At 35.8% G+C, this 25,000-nt stretch overlaps 2 protein-coding genes across 5 annotated transcripts in view; one reads left to right on the top strand and one right to left on the bottom strand.

Annotated features, from left to right (window-relative positions):
• The window catches only part of LOC137992177 (sodium/potassium/calcium exchanger 2-like), a 31,676-nt gene extending 19,690 nt beyond the window's left edge, over positions 1-11,986 (top strand). For all 3 annotated transcript variants that reach the window (XM_068837323.1, XM_068837325.1, XM_068837324.1), the window contains exons 5-9: positions 770-895; positions 2,087-2,206; positions 4,304-4,440; positions 5,309-5,563; positions 7,193-11,986. In XM_068837323.1, the coding sequence (XP_068693424.1) occupies positions 770-895; positions 2,087-2,206; positions 4,304-4,440; positions 5,309-5,555 (630 nt within the window). In that variant the 3' untranslated portion in view covers positions 5,556-5,563; positions 7,193-11,986. The remainder of the gene's footprint in view (positions 1-769; positions 896-2,086; positions 2,207-4,303; positions 4,441-5,308; positions 5,564-7,192) is intronic.
• LOC137992178 (homer protein homolog 2-like) overlaps positions 9,478-25,000 on the bottom strand; it is a 16,715-nt gene continuing 1,192 nt past the window's right edge. The window contains exons 1-9 of one of the 2 annotated variants that reach the window (XM_068837329.1): positions 24,466-24,605; positions 24,229-24,385; positions 22,798-22,929; positions 21,186-21,410; positions 16,205-16,311; positions 15,172-15,328; positions 13,969-14,088; positions 13,305-13,355; positions 9,478-12,544 (exon numbers count right to left, since the gene is read on the bottom strand). In XM_068837329.1, the coding sequence (XP_068693430.1) occupies positions 12,338-12,544; positions 13,305-13,355; positions 13,969-14,088; positions 15,172-15,328; positions 16,205-16,311; positions 21,186-21,410; positions 22,798-22,929; positions 24,229-24,385; positions 24,466-24,506 (1,197 nt within the window). In that variant the 5' untranslated portion in view covers positions 24,507-24,605 and the 3' untranslated portion in view covers positions 9,478-12,337. Of the gene's footprint in view, positions 12,545-13,304; positions 13,356-13,968; positions 14,089-15,171; positions 15,329-16,204; positions 16,312-21,185; positions 21,411-22,797; positions 22,930-24,228; positions 24,386-24,465; positions 24,606-25,000 lie in introns of those variants that run through there. The other variant, XM_068837328.1, reaches the window with a different exon arrangement.

The raw sequence follows: 25,000 nt of genomic DNA, 5'->3' as shown, positions 1-25,000 counted from the left end.
TGACTAGAATTTCCCTGATTGACAGGTGAATAGCCAAACTGATGGCTTGAGCGAGCTGTGGCTTTGCTCAAGCCTTAAATTTCCATGCTATTGATAATAACATAATCTAACAATATGCTGTAGGTAAAATCTTTTCCATAAATATAAGATGAGTAATATATTATGCAGTCAGAAATTCACCATCCAATTCGACTTTTAAGTCTCATTGCTGTAGTACCAGAAACCCATAAGGGTTGAAACGTGTAACAGCCCCTTGTGTGCTGGGAAACAAGCTTCTGAATATTCAATTTGCTAAGTACCATATTTGGAACAACAAGAGAGAAGCATTCAACCAATCAGTTCGCAAGAACACCGTGACGCAATACCACCAATGGTCTCGCGTGAAATTAACTGGAGCGAGGGGTTTCCAAATATGGTACTTAGCACTGAATGTTCGGAAGTTGTGAACGTGCATTACACGTTTCAACCCTTATGGGTTTCTGGTAGTTCCTAATAGAGAAAATATTATACTGTCCAGTCTCAGGGACAAACCTTTTATTACAATGAGCAAATTCAGTCAGTGGATGATCCAAGTCCATATGTTATAACTGCTAGTCTATCCAAGCTGGCATATATTGGCTTTTGTACTTTTTGAGTGAACTTTGCACATACATGTATCTGCCATTCCTCTTGCATTTGGTATTGTTATCAAGGCTTGTCTGCCCACATATAGGTAGCAAAGGTATGTTAAGTGTTACAAACTAATTCTAAAAAATCCCATTTGTTTAAGTTGGATGACGATAGTACTCCCATTGACTTAAGCTGGCCATCAAGATGGAAAGACAGATTAGCTTACATTGTTAGAGCACCTATCCTGTTTCTTATGTACTTCACAGCACAGGACATCAGGAAAGCCGTGAGTGAAATTATGTATTTTGTGTAAAGGTTTATTCAATGAATTCAGTTGTTTGGAGATTATAATAATAGTAATAATAATAGTAATAATGATGATGATGATGATGATGATGATGATGATGATAACAAGGATATAAAGTGAGAGTAATACCAGTGATTATAGGATGCTGTGGTGGAGGAATGAGAGAATAATAATAATAATGATAATAATAATAATAATAATAATAACAATAATAATAATTTAATAATTCATGCTTGTTTTCCTGACAATCAACCATACAAAGAACTCTTTTAATAGCTTTAATCCAAGTCTTTTTTGCCAGCCATTTAATAGCATATTATTTTTGTCCAATCACCTGATTGTTGTATGATGTAATTGTATTTGATAGAATGTTGTCCAATACACTCAATCTAAGTCAGATCATGCGGCGTGTGGACTTGATCCGATGGAATTGTGTCTACCCATCAATCTGAGTTGACCCCTCTCTCCAAAAGTCAGTCCATGTTACGGGAAGTAGACTTGTGAGAGACTGAAAAATTCAGCAAGAAAGGTGAATAGGGAGGGTAGAAAATGTCAGCGGATCGACTCAGTCCATTCGACTTGAGTTAGGTTGTCAATCTGAGTTGATCCGACTTGATCCGACTTGGATTGCTGGGTTGACTCAAGTTGATTGGGTGGAGTTGATCCGTTGAGATTTTCTGCCCTCCCTATGTGTTTATCTTTCTCACTTGCGACCTGACTTCCGGTGAGATGGATCGACATTCGTAAGGAGGGGTCGGCTGACTCGGATGGTACAGAAACTGTCATGTTTGTGTGCCTGCTTAAAGATAGAGGAAGGTTTATTATGTTGTCTTACGTGCGACCTGACTTCCGGTGAATCGACCCGTATTAGCCAAGACGGATCAACTCCACCCTACTCAGATTGTGTAGGATGTAGACGATCCAACTCAGATCAGGTGTATTGGACATGGATGTTTTGATATTGCAGTTAGTTTTTTAATCATATTATGTAATTAAATCTTGCAACTGCAACATATGTAAATTTAATAATGGGTTCTTCTCCTTTTTCTTCTATAGTTTTACATTTTTAGTTCTGCTAAAAGTCAATCGTTTTCTCCCGACATTTCTTTATTTCCTTCTCCTACAAATGCGCATCTCTTAAACCAAAACCTGGTGTTTTTTCTTCTGCAGGGAAAACGACACTTGTATCCTTGGACTTTCACATGGTCTATGATTTGGATAGTTGCGTTTTCATATTTGATGGTGTGGTGGGCCAAGGAAGTTGGCAAGACTTTGAATATACCAACAGAGGTAATTACTTGGTTTATAGTCATTATTATAATATTATTGAGGTTAACAACTGCATTGCTAGTTGGAGGTTGGGTGCTGGAGACATCCTGGAGCTTCCACTACTGGCAGCCAGCTCCAAAATGGAGACTGCACCCATGGCTGTCAAAACCTGACAACCCAGCCATGAGTCCCCATGGAGCAGAGTAGACAGTCACCTGTCACAATGATTAACAGTGGAAAGTAGAGAGGGAGGGAGGGAGGGGAAAAAGGGGCTGAACAATCTGCAAGGCAGCAATTCATGTTACTAAGCCATGTGAATTTCACATACTTCTAAGAACCCATTTCAAAGAGTGCTCAGATAAACAGTTTTTAAGTCTAAGCATGCACCCAGTAAACGGTTTAGCTTTCAACAACTGTGTGACTCGCATGTTGACTTGCATGGCTCGCCATCTTGGCTCACATGACTTGCCTTGCTCGCTGGTTCGCACGCTGTCCTCACTCTGTGCGTAAAACCACTAAATGCTCCACATGAAATGCTCCTTCCTGCTACACCAGTAAATAAGCTCTACAACCACACAATGCATTGCAAATAAACTACGGACAGCAACTGACTGCATCCGCTCCTATTTGTTAGCTCTGTTAACTTGCATCAATTTTAACATCATTAAATTTATATGTACTTAAAACAAATCCTTAATAATTAACTTTTGTCTTTGACAGGGATTTAAAGGATTATTTTTTTAATGCTAATTTTAACCCACGGCCTAGTGATTTGTCCATCTTGTCATTGCACTTTGGAAGCCATGGTTTTTTCCCTTTCATGTTTGCATTTTAGTTTAGGTCACAGGGAAGGGCTCAATAACAGTACTTACATGTATGTACACCCATGTAGCAAGTCTCTTTCCTGTTAACTGGCTATTTGCAGCAGGTCTGGATACAACCTCCTTCTTGAGATGGGTCTAAACCATAGGTCACCAGTTGCAAGTCTGTGCTACAGATAAATAAACAACAACAATTTAATTGTTTCCTAGCCCTAGGCCTAATAACTCAAGTTGTTTATCAGTGGAGCGGGGAATTCTACCTTCCTATTTTTAACAATATCATTGTAATCAGTGATTGTTATGATTAATTTTCACAGAATTATAATAATGATGATGATGATGATGATGATAATGGCAGTGATAATAATTATTATGACTAATTGGGTAGACTGTAAAAATAATCAAATCAACACGACATTAATATTATTTAAATCAAATCAAATCAAATGATGGTTTTTGCACAAATGCAACAGCAGCTTTTAAGTATGCTAAAACCAGGGCTCGAAATTAACGAAAAATTCCAGTCGCATTTTGCGATGATACGAAAATTTAGTCGCAGTTTCGCAAATTTTAGTCGCAAAATCGCCACGCTGCATCGTGTTGTCAGCGGTTTAGAAAAAAAATATGAGCCCGCAATATTTGTGTGTAAAGAAACCACTGAAAATGGTGAATGATCGAAGGAATGGAGCTGTGCACGTAACATCGCAGCTAAATTACTCTACAATAATATGCTATCTTCAGAGAAAATTCACAGTAAGAAGCAAAACAATTTTGTCATTTATTAAAATTTATTTTAGCAAAGTAGCAGCAAAGTGGCAACTGCTAACCCTGTGGTTTCGAAAGAGTGAAGGTGACAACAAGTCCCAAATTTGCGGCTTCTCCAAATATTTTAGTCGCAAAGGGAAAAATTTAGTCGCAAATGCGACTGTATTGGTCGCAATTTCGAGCCCTGAAAACCATTTCAATTTTATTATGAAAAGATGTCTGCATTATCTAGTTTGGAAAGATTTTTGTTGCTGCAAAGATGCTTGTAAGCCCTCCTGAGTTACCTTATTTGTATCACTTTCATCAATGTCATTAATTCCTTCAGTTTTCAATCAGCGTTTACTTAGCTTTTTCCTTTGTGCTGTGTAAGCCTAGAATTGTGTCTATACTTGTTGGTGTATGCTAGCATGTTAAAGTTTCAACTGAGAGTTTACAAATTATTGATCATGTGAGAAACGTTTGCAAGTGGCCTTAACTGTATTTATTTGAAAGAAAAAAAAAAACAGCACTATATGACTTGTACATTTTGTAGGTTATGGGTCTCACATTTTTAGCAGCTGGAACAAGTATACCTGACCTCATAACCAGTGTTTTAGTGGCAAGGAAAGGCTTTGGTGACATGGCAGTGTCCAGCTCAATTGGCAGCAATATGTTTGATGTCACTGTAGGGTATGTAACTTTTTATTAATTTTCTTTTAAGTGCTGGTAACAAAAGCCAATATCTGCTGCAAAAATTTGATTAAACAAGAAAAGCAGGAGTGTCAGGAAATTGTACTGGTGGTGGTGTCGATCGGTATGGATTATAGAGAACTAAAGCAACAACAATGGCTCAGCTCTGAAAACATTATAATTGTACAAAAAAAAAACTTCCAGTTATTGAAATAACTTTGTGATTATTCCAAGTCATTCAGCACAGAAACTTTTCAGGAATAAAATTAAAATGAACATTGTGTATGTTTGGAGAGAAAATTTGACAATTTATTTATTTATCGTTGGATGCTCATGTTCCACATGTAACCAGAAATTTGATTATTTGGTGGCAGCGTTTGGACAAGAATAGTGAGGAAATTTATCAATGTAAAACACGCATGGGTCCTGAGAGTGAGACTTTAGAAAATTTTACTCGTCAATTGAGGTCCCTTCAGGGATGAAAGTGTTAAATCTATTGTTTTGTGGTGTTCTTATAGCAGTCGTCATCATCCTAGCTTACCTGGTAAGTTCTTTAAATGGCAATGAAGAGGGTGATAGTTACGTCTATAATGGTCAAGATGACTTAAGTACGGGTACTTTCGCTGATTAGGCGATGGTTTGGTGTAGGTGACATGGATGTTGTCCAGGACAGTAACAGTACCTGCAGCAGCAACTGGAATAATGACTTCAACAGTTTTGACCACATTGATGTTAGTTACACTTACCGACAACTTCAAGCTTGCATCCTGTACATTTGGAACAACTTAAAACTCTCCTCCAGTAATTTTGTCGGTAGCTTGATAATATCAAATGAATCAAATCATTTATCAATTTCTTTACTTTGTAGACTGCCCCTTCCTTGGTTGATATACAGTGCAATCAATGATGGATCGGCTAAGCAAGTGAGCAACAATGGTCTGTTCTGTTCTGTCGCATTACTCTTCATTATGCTGATAGCCGTTGTCATCATCATTGCAAGCAGTAAATGGAAGATGTCCAGGCTGCTTGGAGCCATCATGTTTCTGTTGTATGTTGTGTTCCTCTTGATCTCCTTATTGTTGCAGTATGGCGAAATTGAATGCCCCTCATTTTAATCCTGCTGGTAGGTTTCATTCATGGTAAAATGAAAAATTATCAACAGGGATAATGAGATGAAGTAGATTGATGCCTATAATCCAGGTCTGGTCTCAAGGTGTAGAATGCAGAAACTGCACTTCAAATTATGTCACACTGTAATTGGGCAATGTAAAAACAATAACCTCAAGTACTAACCAAGTGCAAGGGCCGTACTGGAGAATATTGGCTACCTCCTTGACAGCCAAACATAACAATTATATTCCCTTCCTTCCTAATTATTATCATTATCATTATTATTATTTTATTTATTTATTTCTTTCTTTCTTTCTTTATTATTTTTTTGTGTGAACTTATAATGTAAGACTCCTTAGATGCAACTCGTTAATGTAAAAATATTGTATATTTATGTAAATTTGTCAATTTGTTAATTTATTACTATTAATTTAATTTTAATCTGTACTATCTATTTTGCCAGTTCACTTCTATACATTATGTATATATATATTTTTCCTGTAACCCCTTGACGTCCAAACTGGCCGAAACCGGCCAGACTTAGTATTTTACTCTATCTAACGCCAGATGATTTTACTCGTCAATGGGAAATCCCTGGAAGTTAATGGGTTAATCTAATTCCTGTGGTAGTGTCCATCTCAAAAGCATTTGCTACTTATTATGGCCACTACGCACTTTTCCACTTTTTCTCACTCAAGTATAATTAGTTGTTTCCTTCTTTCTTTTACTTGTTATGTCCATTATTTATTTTCTGAAAAGTAGTGCATGATAATAACAATAAATCTTGAGGTTGTCGCCAATATTTCCCAGTACGTTCCCAAGTAAGGGATAAACGTTATTTCCATCAGCTAATTTTGAATGCTAACCTTTTACATGTAAAACTGAATTCCGCTTGCTACAAGAATAATAAATTTTATTATTATTATAATTGTACTTTTGAGATGAAAAATTAAATTCTTCGGAAAACTTTTGTCTTTCGCTCAACTTGAATTTCCCAGGAAAGAGGAAAAATATGGAAACAGACTGTTTCCATGGTAATGATCTGTACTGTCAAAATACCAGCCAATCAGAGGATTCCATTTAGTCTGAGAATTGCTTGCCATATAATAAAAAATATAATGACTATTTCGAAAAAGAGCTGGGAAAAGAGCTCCTTAAGTTTAGTTTTAAAGTTTTGGTGTGAAGCTTGGGGCATAATTTTTTTCTCTGAAGCTTTTAGTACAGTTGCCTCAGTGATCATTGGTTGGAATGTGCAGGGAAGAAATCTTATGGCGCGTTCGATTGACCCTATTCCGGAATAAGAACACGTGAAGTGATGATTTAAAACAGTATGTCTGGCGTTTTGAAGCAACAAGGATGATAAAGATATGTTTAAAATAGCATGTTAGCAAGTGTTTGACAAGTTTCATGTGAATCTCCGTAAAATCGAAGGATTTCTAACTTTTATTCCATGTATTCCTATTCCGGAGTATGGTCAATCGAACACACCCTTAGGCTTCGTATTATATTTTCTAAGTGTTCTATTACCCTATTTAAAGTTTAAAAGATAATTTGTCATCTTTTGAAGAACCCAAGGAATTTTAGAAGATGTCTTTGGACACCAAAAATTTTAATCATGTGAAATGTTATTTTTTTCTTGCAGCTGTCACAACAGAAATGCTTTTATAATGGATTCACACTGAAGCATGTATGATGGGAAAAAACAAGGCCAAACAGGAGTCACATGATATTAATTCTTCTGTAAGATTACTTGAATGAAATTTACTTTTAGACTTCTGTCTTGTAACAAGATAGCATGAAAAATAGTTTGTATTGTTTCCATTTTTGCAAAAATTCACATATAAATGATATTTAAATTCAGAAGAGATATCTCACAGAGGGATGTAGATTTTGTCACTGACACGCATGTTTATTTAGACATTTATTTATGATTTACACCAACATCTTTGGTAAGAATCTATTAAATTCCTGCAACCTTTAAGAATGAAGACAAAGAAATGAAAGGAGGTGAAAATAGTTTTCAATTTGTAACAATAATTTATTTTTTGCTGTTGCCCTAGATATTGGTGGACTTCCTTCAAAAAAGTAGAGGTTTTACTGTACTCTCAGTAATATCACACCAGATAAAATATCCTAAGTATGAAAGGTCACTTGCAACAGTAGTTTTTTGCATGTACACTCCTTGTCATTGACACCTGTTGGTCTGTACACATAAATTTGGCAGTGCTGAATCAGTACTCAGCATCAGTTGTACATGATTTGTCATTGTTTACCAGCACTTCCAACTCCAGCCTTATTTGCAGGGTCTTTTGTGGCTTCTTTCACGAGAAACAAGTTTGTTTGTTCTTTGTCCCCTAGCAATATCTTTTGTCATAGTAAGGAAGCCTCCAAACGTTTTGCTAAATGCAATTTGATGTATTAAAATACAATGTATGAAACACACAATAAAATTTCACCAATGTCATCCTTACCAGCATTAAGCCAGAATCATCACTATCATTGTAATCAATAATTAGTTTCCCACATTGTCATCATAGTTGTTTTTCAGTTATTGTAGGCATGGTTTTCAACTTCATCATCAACCTGACAGAATCTGTAACCCACAGGATAAACCTTTCCTTTGAAGCATGTGCAAAAGCATGCCTTCATTAACTATCCCCTTAATTTCACATCAATAATATTAATGTTGTCAATTTGGCTACCAGTAGGTTTTTTAACATTAATTCATTCTTGTTTCAGACAAAGTTTTGTAAAAAGGAAAGTGATTATGTAATATACCAATATTTATTGATCAACTTAGAGAGGTGAAGGTGGCATTTTTGGCATAACAATTTTCACGATTTGTTACATAGTGTGTATAAACAAGAAAAGACATGTTTTGTAAAGTTGCATTCAAACTATTTAAATTATCACAATATGATCATGTTAGAATTCAAGCTTGCAGTAATCATTGCTTGTTGCTATCTTGCACAAGTTTTGTACAGAAATATTTCATCTTCAAATTCCTGTGAACTTCATGATCACACTAGTAAGCAATATTTCTTAGTGGTCTTCTGGACTTAATTGTGCATTTAAGAATGGGTGGATTACATCGATAATTTGGACTTGCCAAGCCAACTCACACTTTTCATGATTCATTCAACTAATTTTCTTGTTGTGCACCTTGACTAAAACTCTGTCATCCTGAAAATACAGCATGTGGCAATAATTCTGCAAGCTTGGAGTATAAATATGGACGATGATTCATCATTATTTAAGACTTAAATTTGATGGAATACGTTCTAGAAGACTTCAATAAATAACTGAATCATTTAACACCAAAACATTGTTATTGATGTCCCCAGGCCGAGTTACCAAGTACCATGAATAATTGGAGTTGAGACACTTTGTTACTGTATTATGTGGATTGCTGCTTACTAATTTTGCTTTTCTAGCTTTGTAAGTGGTTCACTCAATCTCTGTTATCAGCTCATACCACGTGACCTAATAAAATTTAATTATGGAAACTGATTGCACAAAGTCTTGCCAAGCTTGACTGATTGGCTTTAATTTCCGATTGTCCATGCATTCAGAGTTAACAAATTATTAGTGAAACAATAATTATTCCATTTGCACTTGCTGGATACGTGACTTGTTATAGTCAACTCCGCATAACAAGCCTTGTTGGCTACTTACTATCTCGTATGCAATGAGCGCTCACAATAATTACTGTCAATTATCTGAGATGAGGAAATTGTTGTCCAATCCAGTCTTGGGTCCTATTTCTCAAGCTACTTGCACTGCTACCAAAATTTTACAATTTTGACAGGTATTTTGTGGGGAATACCACACAAAAGCAAAAGCATTGCACACCTTGCTAGCATGCAATCCACAAGTAATAGGGGAGAGGAGGGTATGGACTAAAGATCAATGAGCTAGAAAACATAATTTCATTTGTCGCAATGTTATATTTTAATTTGCTGCTTATGATGCATCTATATACAATAATATCGGATATTATGGAAATATTTTCCATTGCTATAAATTATCAATAAAATTCTTACCGATGATCACTCTCAACAACACACAGCAAAAATTATCTTATTAGACATTAAAAAAGTTTAGTGTCTCAGGGTGGAAAATGTAAACCCTCCTATTGTTGTTTTTTTCTTTTATGTAAACCAACAATTACCTTTTTGATATGTTATATACATGTAAATAAAAAACTCTTCATGAAACTTAATGAAACCAAAACACCGTCAGCTACCCTTCTGGGAAATTTTCTACAAATCAGCTTATCTGTTGTGAAATGAACAATGTACTTGTTCATTTTGTTTTAGAGCCTGCATGTTTTTGTACATAATAATAATTATTATCAGACAGGCCTGAATATACAAAAACTCACAAACAATCCTGATAACTCATCAAGGCCACATCTCTTTTTTTCACAAATGTGGTAAAGTGTGAAAGACTGCTAACGATTTTAAAACCAAACTTTGAAAATCTAAGTTGATTCAATTAAGCTGCTCAAACCAGTTTCAACAATAATTATTATTGAAAGAAACGTTCTTATTAGAAGGTTTGACACTATAACACTTTATCACTTAACAGCAGTGTTACGGTACCATATCAAACACCAATTATTGCTGAAAAAGATTTGGTCATTTTTGTGACATAAAAAGTTACCGTGGCAATAGGAAAGCCCTGCAAAAACACCCCATATATTTAGCTGCTCATATCTCAAACACGAACTTGGTGACCCCCTTTTTTTAATTTCTGAAATGTAATCAGCATGCCAGAATGAAAGTTTCTGCAAAGTTTAAAAAAAAATCTGTGGAGCAGATTCGGAGCCACCTTAACAAATTGAAAATTTAAGGTTGCTCTAAATCTGCTCCACAGAATTTCTTCAAACTCTGCAGAGTTTTTCATCTTCCCCTGCAGATCACTTTTGTGCAATAAAAAAATTGGGGTCACTAAGTTCGTTTTTCAGATATGAGCAACTACAGCCAAAATATAAGGTGTTTTTGCAAGGCTTACCTGTTTCCATGGTAACTTGTTACGTTACAAAAATGACTGCATCTTGTTCAGCAATAATTGATGTTTCAGATGGTACCATAACATTGCTTTTGCATGATTAACTGTTGTAGTGTCAATCCTTCTAATACATTAACAAAGTCTCTTGAAAGTGTTGAAACCGGGTAGAGCCACCTTAACTGGACTCTTGAGTAATGCAAATTAACTGGTTGTCCTGAAGTCTTGATTCTCAAAGAAAAATGTTTTAAACAATTGGATTTTTTGACAACTGTTACTATCTTTTTGAAAGACTTGGGACTGTGTCAAATTATCAGGGGCACCCAACGAGAATGTAGTTCAAAACCACTTAACATAGCATTGTTAAACGTATTTTAGTATTTAAACTAAATATCGATATAGCCATATTTTTATCCCCTAAAAATTTTTCATCTGTTCGGATTTCCTAGCTGAAAGTCTAGTGATCTGAAAATTATAGGGATCAAAACTTACCTTTTCGAAAAATTCAGCCAGAAAAAAGGCTCCTGAAAAATTATAGGTGACCTTTTTAGGATAAAAATTCATTTAAAATGGGCAATTATACCAATTTTCAGATGTTCGAAAATCCTAGGACAGGAAGGCAAGCAAGAAATTTTACAACAAATGTTTGGAAAATTCTAGATCTCAAATCGTCTTCCAAACAGATATTTTCCGAAAATTGACGTTGGGTGGCCCTGAATTATTTTAATCCTACTTTCGGCAAATAATAATGCTACAGATGAAAAAATAGCAATTTACAAATCCTCCCCAAAACTTTAATAAGGATATCTCATCCTGCAAAGGTCTTTTGATATCTTCTCTTTTGCACCACGGGAATGTTTCATGTACAAGCTTAAGTACAAAGCTACGCTTTTTAACACCTTCTGTTGAAAAACCTGTAAATTGTGATGAGGAAGGTTGTTTTTTTCCCCCAGAAAATCAACCTCTCACAGGGTATGCTAAATCAGCAAACACCAATATATGAACAGAAAAACAACATATAAAAAAGCACTACTTCTGCCAAGGCAAAACTCTCTGCCCCTGAGTTTATCAAGACCACATGTATCTGTCCATACTAATATTTTCATCTAGTCCATCTTTTCTCAAGGTAATGATTTTGAAAGTAGGATTGCTTCTAGTGGGATGTGTGAACATCCTTGTCAATTTATTTAGAAAATAAAAAAAAATGTTAGTTACAGACAAACCACTTTCAGCAGTTATTAAGTGATCATTCCACTAATCACTTGTAAAGGACTTTTGTTTTCATGTTATTAAGGACAGTGCCTACTATTGTCATTGCGCATACGTTCTGCGCATCTCGAGATACTCAGATTTCCTATCGGTGATGCTTACTAATACAGGGATATTTTTGCGCAGTTTAAAACTATCCGGAGAAAGTAGATCTTAGTAAGTGTCCTTGGTATCCAAAAAGAAAATTGGGGGTAACCATGCATTTTTGAGAGATAATTAAGCTTCAATTTGAGAAAGAACGCCATACATTGCTTTGTATTATAAAGCTTTTTACAAATATTATCCATCAATTATTATCTTTGAAAAATGCGTGGTTACCCCCAATTTTCTTTTTGGATTTCAATGACACTTGTTAATATCTACAATTTCCCGCATAATCACACACTGGGGAAAAAAAATCTTTAATTAGTAGGCACCATCCTTAACATAAATAAATTAGGTAAATCTTCTCTTCTCTTTTCTTCTCTGTCAGAAAGCAAAACTTCAAATCTTGCTAGAATTTCTTCAATCAGCTGGTGTATAACCCAGGAGCCCTTCCTTCCAGGCAAGCAGCCAATCTTGTTCTAAGTGAATTCATTTCATCAATTTTCATTGTCAGTTCTTGCTGAAGCTCATTCAGTTGCTTTACACGAGTTTCGTCTAAGGCTGCTTCTTTTACCTTTGACAAAAGCTCTTGAATTTGCATCTGCATTCTTTCACTTTCCAACTGAAGAGTCTAAACCAAACAAGCACATGGTTTGAACAATATTCAAAACAACAAGGAAAATATTTGGTCCTGTGAGGGTACTAAAAGTCTGAAAAATTATTTTTTTCCCACTATTGCTTGTAATCTCTTAATCGGACTGGCTAATTTGCTGTGGTCGATAAGAGTCTAGACAATGTAGCTTGTGTCACGCAATAATATTGTAATAGCCAATCAGGAATGTCCATTTTGGGGAAAAAACCAATCAGATTGCGAAAACGTGATAGACAATGCTTGCTCTTTCTATGTGTCACAAGCTCTGAAATAAACACTTTCTTTTGTTTTGAATATTGTGGTAAAAAACAAATTGAAGGAGGTTCAGCGTTGTCTGTACTCTTGTCAACAATGATATTCGTCATCGCAGTGGTCACTTCACATATATGAAGTAAGTTCTACACTTAGATTTACTTCGTTTAACAGAGGTAACAAGGTTACAGACTGAGGTACATGTAACAAGTGAAGGCAACATTCTAGAGACAATTTGTGAAGGCTTAAATGATGCACTACCCAACAAGAATGTGACTGGAACATTTGTAACTTAGTAGCCAGGCATTACATCAGATGCGAAGATGGAAAACTGGACACTGGAAGCAGCCTTTCTTTAAAATTAAAACATTCAAATACTTGAAATGTTCTGCAATCATATTACATTGTATGGATTGAAGCAATTTATTTTTGGAAGGAAAGTTGGCTTAAAAGTATTGATGAAAACTGCACAACCATGTCATCCTACCTGATTCTTATTACTAAGTTCAGCATTAGTCTGCCTCAAAAAAGTATTGTCCTGGAAAAAAAAGACTTGTCAACACAGCAAGCAACAGAGCAGAGTATGGGAGACCAGGGCTAAGTCAACTAAAAGGAATGAAAAGGTTTGTGAATCTCAGGGAATAATTAAAACAGCACTCAAACAATGGAATTTTGCTCTTCTTAACCACAGCTGCTGTATTGGCCATGTTGGAGTTGACTTCCTTGCCCCAGACTTTCCCTTAAACAATTAAATACCACCGTCATATTCCAAACATTATTATGGAAAGCGAAACTACTGTCAAGAACACTTTGGGCTTCATCACTATTTAGGAATCCATTGCTTAATTTAAAGCAATCTAACCAAGCTGAACAGAGCGGTTCTCAGAACATTAAATAAAAAGCAAAAGCATTTAGACTGCAGAACAAGACACCCTATGTTTAGTGCACGGTTAAGGTCATGAGTTTGAAGTTTGCCTTAAACCATAGCTGGACCAAAGACCAGCAAATGGATTTACTGAGCATTGGATGGGTGATGTTAGGCCACTGTCCTGGGGATGTATCAATCTGTTCCACCTCTCTTTCACCCTTTAGAAATATCTTATATCTAGGGAAATTTTAATGAACTTAAACTACTTGACCAGAGCAATTACCTCATCCTTTTGTCGTATCATGCTCTCAAGTTGAATCACACGTCCATCCAAAGTTAACTTCTCTTGCTGAAGAGCATTGTATCTGTCACTACCTTGATCCAATGATTCACCATCTTGGACCTTACAAAAGAAACGGAAAAAAAATGACACTGCATGACAAGAACATGACCACCAGTGTTACTATCTTGCATGTAAGAAAACCTCCAGTTCTATTCTTAGGGCGCGTTCGATTGACCCAATTCCAGAATAAGAATACGTGGAGTGATGATTTAAAACGGTATGTCTGGCTTTTTGAAGCAACACAGGATAATAAAGATATGTTTAAAATAGCATTTTAGCCGGTGTTTGACAGTTTTAATGCGAATCTCCATAAAAACGAAGGATTTCGGACTTCTATTCCATGTATTCCTATTCCGGAATACGGTCAATTGATCGCACCCTTAATTAAAGGTGACAATACGATAAAGGAAAAAAATCCTCCTTTTCTTCAAATTTCACAAGTGTACTCTCTTACATGTAACACCACACTCGCAAAACTTAAACTTAAACTTTGATAACAAGGCTGCTGCCTAAGAAAATTTTAAAGGGGCCCTCAGAGCTAAACGCTGAGAACTTAGGAGCCCAACACGTGTGCCTGTGCCATAAAACAAACATTAAATTATTCCTTTTCAACAATACAATACACCTGTTTTGTTATTTCAAGAATTACGTCAAAACTGTGCTTCCTGTTCTTGCAAAACGTAGCGTGAACCGATGGAACAAACTTGTCCTTGATAGATGAAGTCGCAATGACTTAATGAGTAACTTGAGCAAGTTATATCTCCCAAACAAGCTTGGTGACCTATTTTTTTTTAATTGCATATTTCAAGTCACCATAATGTAGCAAGATACGTTTAAAAAAAATCTTATAACTTATATTACTAAGGAATCACCTTAACATAGTTTTGAAATCCAAAGAAGGATTTGATTTTCTGTACCACTTGAACTATGGAAAACCTGTGTACAAGAATCTAATACACTTGATTTCGTGTAGGAAATAATTTTCTCCTTGTATCACATTTTTTGGGATTTTGCAGTTATAAATGACAGATGATTGCGATATCTCACCTGTCAAAGTCATTGGTTTATATATGTACTTAACTTTCAAAACTCAAAGGAAAAAGAAAATAATAATATTATTATTATTTTGTTTTAATTTGTTACCTTTTTCCTGAGTTTAACATTTTCCTCTTTGTAGGCATTCAGCTGTTTCTTCCACTCCTCCACATTTGTTGTGCTCTCCTGCAAGGCTGCTGTTAATCTGGCATTGTTGTTTTTTAGTGTCTGCAGTTCTGTCTCCCATTTTTTAGCATTGGCTGAGCTGTTTATGGTTCAAAAATGAGAAAAGTACATTGCAATACAATCTTCAGTCATTAAAATTTACGAAGTTTATATACTACTACTACTACTACTACTACTACTACTAATAATAATAATAATAATAATACTAATAATACTAATAATAATAATAATAATAATTATTATTATTATTATTATTATTATTAACAATCATTGTCACTGTGCCTGTTCTTTATCCTTGTAGTAAAAGGGACAATTTCCTGTTTTTGCACATGCCCAAGCATTGGAACTAGCAGTAGTAAATTTTACCGCTTCTTACTGAACCATATGATGTTCGTCACAGAGAGAATTAAAGCAAATAAACTGGATGACTAAAGCCCAAAATTGGTTGAAGATACTGCAGGTTTACACAGAAAATATTGAACTCAGTTTTGACAATCAAATTTATTGTACGGCTGAACATTTTATACTACACACAATTTGTCGCAACACACGAGTTACCTAAATTTGACATGCAGTAGGTTCATAACACAAAGGAAATGATTGCAAAAGGAAGTCCAACGAGTAATATTGTTTCTGTTTCCTACGTCAGTGCTTTCGATTGTGTCAATAACAATGGAATTGAAATCAATGCCCAGGCTGATGTGGCAGTTTGCCCATGCACAGCAGATCAAGTCATGAAACCCCCCCTTTAAACAAAGATTGACCAGGGTGTTCACTGAGCATTGGTAATTGCAGCATTCCCCAGCTACTATGTGAAATTGTCTGATAAATTTTCTCCTAGTGGTTATTATACAGTCATGTATATAGTCTCAATGAAAATCCTGGTTGACAGACAAAACCTCTTCCCACATATTTATCTTAATAATAATTGCAATGTTTATTATAACAGATTTACCTTTGAGCTAAAGCCATTTTTAGTCTATCATTTTCATATTTCAGCTGTGATTCTATGTTTCCAATGACCTTGTGGCTGCTAATCCCTGAAGTATCTTTTGTCTCTTCCTGGAAAATAACCAATCATATGCAAATAATTGAACATGTAAATATATAAAAGGCCTTTAACTTTGCAAAACTGTGTATACCTTGTTAGACAGATTGAGTTAGGTTGAGGAACAATAACTAACTTTGGTTGTGTGTCAGTGATATCTCGGCATCGGTCGGGTTAGTGTCTTATACGTACTGTATTTATAACAATAGTGTTTGTACCAACACGGTTGTTTCAGCTCAACATGTTTTTACTGTCGGCCAATGCATCAGTGGCGTGTCCACGATGTGTCAACCAATGCATTGGCGGGCATATCGGTTGGATCGGATTCATTACTATCGCCAAGTTTTCTTAGTACAAGACTGAGTTACATTCAAACAATCTGACCTGTGCATGTGAACCTTAAAATAATAAGATGGTGGACAAAGAAAAAATATTTCCCAAAATTTCTTGTACTACTCAAGTATCGATATTTGCCCCTCACTTGGAAATGGGTTTTTCCTGTCCTGTTCATTTTCAGTCCAAGGCTAAGGTACATGGAATCTGTGAGAAATTTTCAAGGCTGGCTTCATATTGCATAATGAATCTCTTTGGTCTTTTTTGGTACTGATCTTGGGCTAATATTCTATAAGTGTAGCCCCCTGAAATATTTTGGTTGATAAAATGTCCCAACATCCTGGCAATTTCCTAAAATTTAACACACTGCCAGAAAAGGTGTCGCATTTGTTTTTAAGTTATCATTCTTAATTAATGAAGGCAAATAACAGTTCCCTACACAACATATTGTATCTTAGCAGATACAAGTAAAAGATGTTAACACAACATGAAAAGACAAAAACAACATTTACAATGTAGGCAAATGAGAAATGCAAAAAAAGCAATAAGATCAATGAAACAAAACGTTTTTGTACAATGAATCCTACTTAAAGTAATAAAATACAAAATTTTCAAATGGAGAAATATTATTTTAGTGTTGAAATTAAATTCATAAACAGTTGTAAAAACTAAAAAATGACACACATAAAAGGTATAATGACATAAAATTGCATGTACCAGGAAAGACATTGACAATTGACGAGATGCTGGTAGAGAAATTCTTGTCTCTGCTTTAGCCATGTTTCAACTTTCTTTATTTGTAGAGGGATGGAATCATTAAAAATATTGAACTGTATAATTTGACAGAACAAAACTTATTGAAGCAGAGACATTTGAATATTCAATCAAGTGAAATACAGAACTGAAAGAAAGCTATAAATAAAAATATTGGTACTTTATCAGTGATAAATGAAAGTATCTTTTGTTAAATACATGTACTTCAACAAATCAGTCACACCTCACATGATCAGAAACATGCTGCAATACATGAAAACCTTTTTCATGAAAAAAATGAAAGTTATGAGGCAATGAATGACCTTTATTTTCAATGAAGAAATAAATATGATTATTCTTATCAAAAATACTGTAACTTTTTCTGGCAAAACGCACGGAATTGACGTTTCGGATGTACTGGTGACAGCCTTCATCTGAATGAAATGTTAATTTCAATTTCACGCATTTCAACTGAAAAAGTTACAGTGTTTTTCAATAGGACTAAAAGTGGAAGCCTCAAGGATAAACTATTATTGCTCTAAAAGCAATTTTGTCAAACCTTTTTTGCACTAAACCTGTAGTTACTACAAAAACTATTTAATCAAAATTGATGGGAAATAATTTCAAGATGAAATTTTCAATGCTTTGTGAAGATCTAATTTGCTGTCTAAATTGCTTAAGGGGGACAAAATTAACTAGATTTTTAAGGTATCAGAAGTTAAAAATGATTTATATCTTGGGTATAAAAAAATTCATTGCAACTAACTTCTAGTATCATGAATCACTTGACTTCAGTGATGTTTTCAAAATGCCTTAGTTTATAATATAGTTTTGATATACAAGTCATATAATGCACACTCTGATTGGTTAAAACAGCGTGCTTTATGAGAGTACTGATGCGCGGCTCACAACACTTGTGGGATTTGGAAAATAAAGTTTTCCAAAAATTGTAGCCAAATATGTGAGGAAATAAGAAGTTCTTCATTGTATTTTTTAACAAATAAAGAAGCCTTGCCTGTGATATGTTTTGCTGTAAAGCACTTAGGAAGTGGATAGAGCACTTAAAGTATTAAACATTCTCAACATTTCTAACATATTACCTCTATTTAAGGTAATACTGTTGTTTTTCGATAAATTGTCTAGTTTAAGTGTTAAAGTGCTAAGTGCTATGACCAAAACATGTCGACATAAGAGTCAACTAAAGTTAAGCCCCTTTGAATGGGGTTAGTACTTGAATGGAGGACTGCTGTGAAGTTCCAGTGATCACAATAGCAATTTTTTAAAAAAAACTTGATTTCATTTATTTTGTTTGGCCGTCGAAGGCTATTTTCTTATCTTCTCTCTACGTTGGAACGACTGAACAAACTGGTTGACTGAAGTATTTGTTCTATGCAAAATAATGTTCACAGTGGAACACACAAGAACACAGCAAGGTCTAGAAATAACATACTAGAAAATTCTTCTACCTTTAAAACTTGCTGTTCTCAAAGAAAACGCATCTGTCCACTTTACCAAATACTTTCAAATGTGAGGTTTAATACTGTCAATCATCGCAGGTGGAAAGGAGTCCAAACTAAATGTTTGCTATCATCATAATAACAGAACTCCGCCACCATGGCCGAGTGCTCTAGTGTGCTCTCAGAAAGCTGGGAAAAGTGTGGGCCGCAAGGGGGTTTAAAAACACTGAAGGACATAAAATTGGATTCACCCGATTGGAGCTTAATTCAATATCGGTGGGGTATGCACATTTGTGACTACCAATAAGCAAAAAAGGACATTCGACTGGTTTTAAGACGTGGTATGCCTACAGCATCCCACGTAATGTTCATTCCACGTAATGTTCATGAAAGGATGCCCTGTGTGGTTCTTCTACCGTGACGTTACATACTCATCAAGGGCTGTTGGCTTAAATCTCGAGTGACTTTTCTTCTTCTGCTTCTTCTTCATTACACAAGACTTTTTTGAAGTCACAGTCCAATAGAACTACAACAAGCTACTCCAGCTGAATAGCAGAAAGGCGATATTGAGCCAAGTATGCTAAAAATTAATGGCCTCTTCATGTTATTGCAATTAATTTTTGTGTTTGACTTTCAACAATTCTTTGACAAAAAAGGGATGATTTGAAAGCAAAAACCATCAGTTACGATGTTTATGTAATAAGTTCTCCATTTACCTGATTGGAGCTTAGTACATGTACAAGTCAAGTATATAAATTACTTAAGAAACGGTCCAGATAAGAACGATAGCAACAACGGCAACGAACATGTTGGAATTCAATTGGTATGCAAAAAGGTGATAACTTTTCTATTGTCTGTACTTCCTGCTGATTGGCTTAAACAGCAAAAGTTAACAAAACTTCATAAAAGCGGTATTATATTCATCCTTACTTTCCAACCATCTTCCATCTTTCATCTGGTCTCAGTTTAAATGAATTCCACAGAAATCGTATGTGGGGAACATGTAAAATTGTAAACGTTTCTTGGCTTTTGTTTTCAACTCTTGTGATTGGTCAAAATCTTTTAACACAAAAAAACACCCTTTCAAAGTGGGCTGTAAATGAATTTTATTGCCTTAACGGCTTTCCTGTAGGTTTATGCATTCTCTGTGTAAAAATGATAACATTCCTATGTGGGGAAAGCCCCGTTGCCGCATAACAAAGGAAATTGCTATCCACCTTACACAGATCATTACTTAAAGCGCTACTATGATAAAAAAATCACTTAAATTACACATTTATCTTTCTGGTAATCTCTCCCCATTTTCCAAAGTTTACCCGTAGTTGTAGTTCACTGTAACTGGACAATTTGTGTTAACTGTTTGTGCATCCCATGAATATGCCCTTGTAAGTGTCTTGTTACTTCGGTATGTTTGGCAACTGATCAGGGCACACTGACTAAGGGCACTGGCCTCGGTTGTTCAAAACGTGGATAATACTATCCACCGGATAAATCATTATCCAGCAGATAAACAATAGCACCAATTGAGTATTCCAGTAGATAGCGTTCTAACCAGTGGATAACGCTATCCACCCATCGAACAACTGAGGCCCGATCAATACAAACAAGTACTTCATGCTACATACATTGTTGGCCCAAGAATGTTTCTGGTGGGCCAACGCTTAATGATGTTGCCCATGAAGTTGCAAAAGACCTAAGAATTCCCATCATTGTTGCCAGGCCCTGCAATGCATCATGAAAAGGCTTTGTATCTGCATTGCTTTCCCCATGAAGAGTGAACAATATACAATTGAAACCATGACATCATTAAGACATCTGAACTAATGGACCACTAACTAACACGGTCATGCATGTACATGATCACTGAACAAATGAGTGTCAGGTGTGCTTTGGTGTGGAAATATCATTGGAAGATACATGGTGTATTTTGTCATTTAGTAAAACCTTCAGGGTTAGGATAAGGGTTAGCATTAGGGTTAGGTTAGGGTAATTGTATAATTACTGAACGTTTTATACCTTGTTTTAAAAAATTTGAAACAAACGAAAAAGAGACACCAAGTACCTACCATATCATTGGAAAATCACTTCAAGACATAATGCATTTTAAATACTGGAAAAATTTGAAAGTAACGACAGCATAAACTCAAAACTGAAAACGGAATCGTTTTATGGTATGGGTTTTGCTTGTACAGAGAAAAGTAGCAGCAGTAGAGACATTACTAAAAAAGCCAATGCTGACAGGGTAAACCATACACATGTACAACAGAATTGCATATGTTAAGAGATTTTGTCAGTGCAAATGTCTGCACACAGTGTACACGTCTCCCATTCACTGCATGTCTTACCTCCCCACTACTTGCAGAAGAATTACTTTTCAATGATGATGATTTGTGACCAATGAAGGGTGTGCCCTGGGGAGACTCTGTCACTCCATTCACTGCTCCACTTGATGTGCCATTACTGCTCACTGCCGCATTAGAGCCTGTTCCTGTTGGTGACGATGCACCACTTGCAGTGCTGCCTGGTGTTGAGCGAGTTGCCCCTTTAGCTTCCTTGAATTGCTCGGCAAACTAGGAAAGACAAAGTTTACAAATCTAAAAACATGTGCATTGAGTTCATATTGATATTATTGTAGTTAAGAAAATCACTTGAGGAGTAACAAAAACACCCCTGAAACTTTCAGGGTGGAATGGGATTTGAACTCATGACCTCTATAATACTTGTGTGGTACTCTACCGACTGAGCCGTCAAGGCAGCTGGGAATTAGCCATTTTGTACACAGTAACCATGAGTTTACATTTTTTACCCCTTCCAGTCTGTTCTGTATAAGAGAAAGCGGGGAGCTTGACTGGTTAAGCCCGCCGCACACAAAGAGGAAAGAGCTGAGCAAACTGTCTCGCGAGGCGGTTTGCTGAGCAGTTTCCTCATGTGTGTCGGGAAGTTTGGGTGAAAAATTTGCCTTCCGAGGCTGTGAGGATAAAATCAAACGTTCGATATTTTTGGCCTCGTGCGGCAAATTCCTCACGGTGTGCGGCCATCGTGAGAATCGAGCTGAGCTTGGTCAATCAAGTATCCAATAAAATACATGGCATTCTCATGCGGCATCATTGGCGTTGGAATTTCTTCCTCCGACCCCATCTTGAACCACTGAAGTCACGTGAGAATAGCATGTATTTTATTGGATGCTTGATTGACTGAGCGCCGATCAATTCGCACGATGGCCGCACACCGTGAGGAATTTGCCTCGCAAGGCCAAAAATATCAAACATATTTGATTTTATCCTCACGGCCTCACGAGGCGAATTTCTCACCAAAATTTCCCTGCATACATGAGGGAATGACTGAGCAAACCTCTTCACAAGGCAGTTTGCTCAGCTCTTTCCCCACCGTGTGCAGCGGGCTTTAAACTCCAGACATGTCCCAGGAAGTTGAAAGGTAAGCCGAAGACAAGTTTTAGTGATCATAACCCATAATCCATAAGGGTTATTCAAGAAGCAAAAAATGGCAAAGTTATTGTTAGAAATTTGTCTAACACAGTTAAGACCCTGTTTGGAAACACCAAATGATAAGAAACTGAGTATTTTTATCTGTCTGGTGTCAAATGATTAAGGTTACTGATGCTTTTTAATTCGCAGTTGTTGAGAAAAGTATGTACTGGTAACAAAAAATTAAGTTGACATGGACTGTAAAATTTAAAACATTAGATTTTTGAAACCTTAATAACAAGCAAGAGATAAATACAAAAAGGGCAATGATTAAATTAAGCAATTGTGTCACACTTATGATCTCTATTCTGGAAAGGCCCACAACAAAGTGGAATCCACTTTGATCTGTTATTTGGAAAATCTGTGGTGATGTAACTCATTGATCCATTTTCTTAGGCAATGACTCAGTGATGAAGCTGTCCGTGACACAAAAAAAGTTAGTTATGTTAACCTTATATTTAAAAATACAAACCTTATTTAATTCAGCCTCTGATGGAAATCCCAGTCCAAAAACAGTATTAGCCCTGGCATCAGACCACTGGCCAAACTTCTGTGAGGTTTTGGTAAATGTCATGTTTGGTAAGATAGTGCTGTTGATAATGGCCTGAAGGGAGAAAGGGGTGAAAATTGAGAAGAACATTGAAATATTTATTGTTATCAGCCATAATCTAAGATGAAAAGTGCAAAGCCAATTTTTAACATGCTTTTGCATTCACAAGATTGTACAAAAATACAAAACCAGTTTGGAGATTTCTTGCAGAGAGCCAGCTTTAATCTTAGAAGCACTCAAATTAAAAGGCAAACTAGAAATAATTGTTCAGAGGAAATAACTTTGTTTGTTTACTGAATGTTTTACATAATGAGGTATGTAGACAATTTCCTCTACAATTGTACATGAATTGCTAAAGCATTAAGTTAATTCAATGATCATCTTTAAGCAAAAAAAAAAGGATACCAAAAAAAAAAGAGGGAAACGAACATCACATTTATGCTGAATCTGTTAAAACCAAAGAAATTATTAAACCACTGCCATTGTATTAAAGCTTACAGTGGATTCAAAAGATACTATTCAGTGCACCTTCACAAAAGAAAAAATTCTACCATTTACATAGATTTGAAAAATAGTCGAAAGCTCTGGAAATAATGAATTTAATTTAAAAATTAAATTTAATTTGATTAAAATTAAAAATTAAAATTTAATTTAAAAATCGCACTTGGTAGGATACATTCAAGATTGTTGGGTAAACATTAGTTTTGACATGCTTCAACAAACACAAACTATTAAATTTTTCTCGGTTGTTAAAAGCCTGTAATTCAAAAAACAAAGCGGCGTTTTAAAAATTCAACGCGTTTAATCTGTAGGGGAACAAAAAAAGAGAGGAAATCCGAAAGCGCCGGGAAGTTTTTTTGGTGTCAATATCATATTGATGGTGAGCAAGTATAGTACTATGACAGTACAGTGATTTTTTTCTAAACCGACGAAGAAGCAACGAATAATTTGCAAATTTTGGGTAAAAGATGTGCAGTGGTTTAAAACTGACAGTTTTGTGTTTTTTATAGTCCAAATGCTAGTTCGAAAAATAGCGGGAGACAAATGAAAACATGCGCTAATTGCAAAACGATTTCTAAAAATAGGGACTGGCCATAACAAGAAAAACGAACTTGATATTGGTTGCTTTAAGATCTAAGGCTTCGTTTCGAAAAAGTCGATAAAAGACTTGTCGTTGAACATAACGTCAGCACGATAAACGAGGATAAAACTTTTCCTTACTCTGCAGAAAACGGGACTTGCACGTTTGACATATTCTTATCCAAGTTGTAGCTGAGTACAATGCAAAATGATTGATGATGACACCACGACAGCTCTTCCAAAACAGCACCCTGAAATACACCATTTCCTTACCTTTGAACCATCAACGGATATAATTCGGTGCGTTTCCTTGTTCGGATCATAATAAAATGAAACGGTGACGGCTTGTTTGGAACAAGGAAGCCAGCTTTTCTTGGTAGCAGGGTCTATCTGAAAGACGTGCGCCCGTGTCGAGAAAACCGGCTGTTCCCTGCCGAGGAATACATTAATCAGTTATTAAATCTGGTCTCATTACAATTATACTCACAGCTCGTCGATAGAGAGCTTTACCCCATAGATAAATTTGTTATTTCTGTACAAGGAAAAATCATCCGTTTGAAACCAAGTTGACTCAGAGATGCAAATCGCCAAACCTTGACTAGGTAACCTCGCCGACAAATCGCGTATCAGTTTTCAATGTTTTTTAATCTGAAAGAATCAGAGAAAATTTCAGCTGAACAAGTCCCAAATATGGCAACATTAGCCTTTGCAATTATTCCAAACTCATTTTAGTTTGCACTTTTCTTGAGACTTAACTTGAAGTCTACTGTACAAGTGCCATATAGAAGATCAAATACCAAAGTTCGCCGTGACAATGGAGAGAGGATATTTATCTACAAATCTAGTCTACGCTCAAAATCCTGCAATCTTATAGCCATGCGTGCGTTCAAACTTAGGAAGACAATTTCAAACTTTCTGATGTTATCAACCCGAAGTAATTAGCTTAATGTAAAAAAGAAAATACGTATTTAAGAGTCGCCTTATGAGCTTTTTGGGCTAATTTCCACATTCGAGATCGCCAACATTAAAAAAAAGGGTCCGTCCT

Source organism: Montipora foliosa, chromosome 2 (assembly GCF_036669935.1).
Source record: "Montipora foliosa isolate CH-2021 chromosome 2, ASM3666993v2, whole genome shotgun sequence".
NCBI lineage: Eukaryota > Metazoa > Cnidaria > Anthozoa > Scleractinia > Acroporidae > Montipora > Montipora foliosa.
The sequence above is the reverse complement of the archived record's forward strand: the minus strand, read 5'-3'. Positions and strand labels throughout refer to the sequence as shown.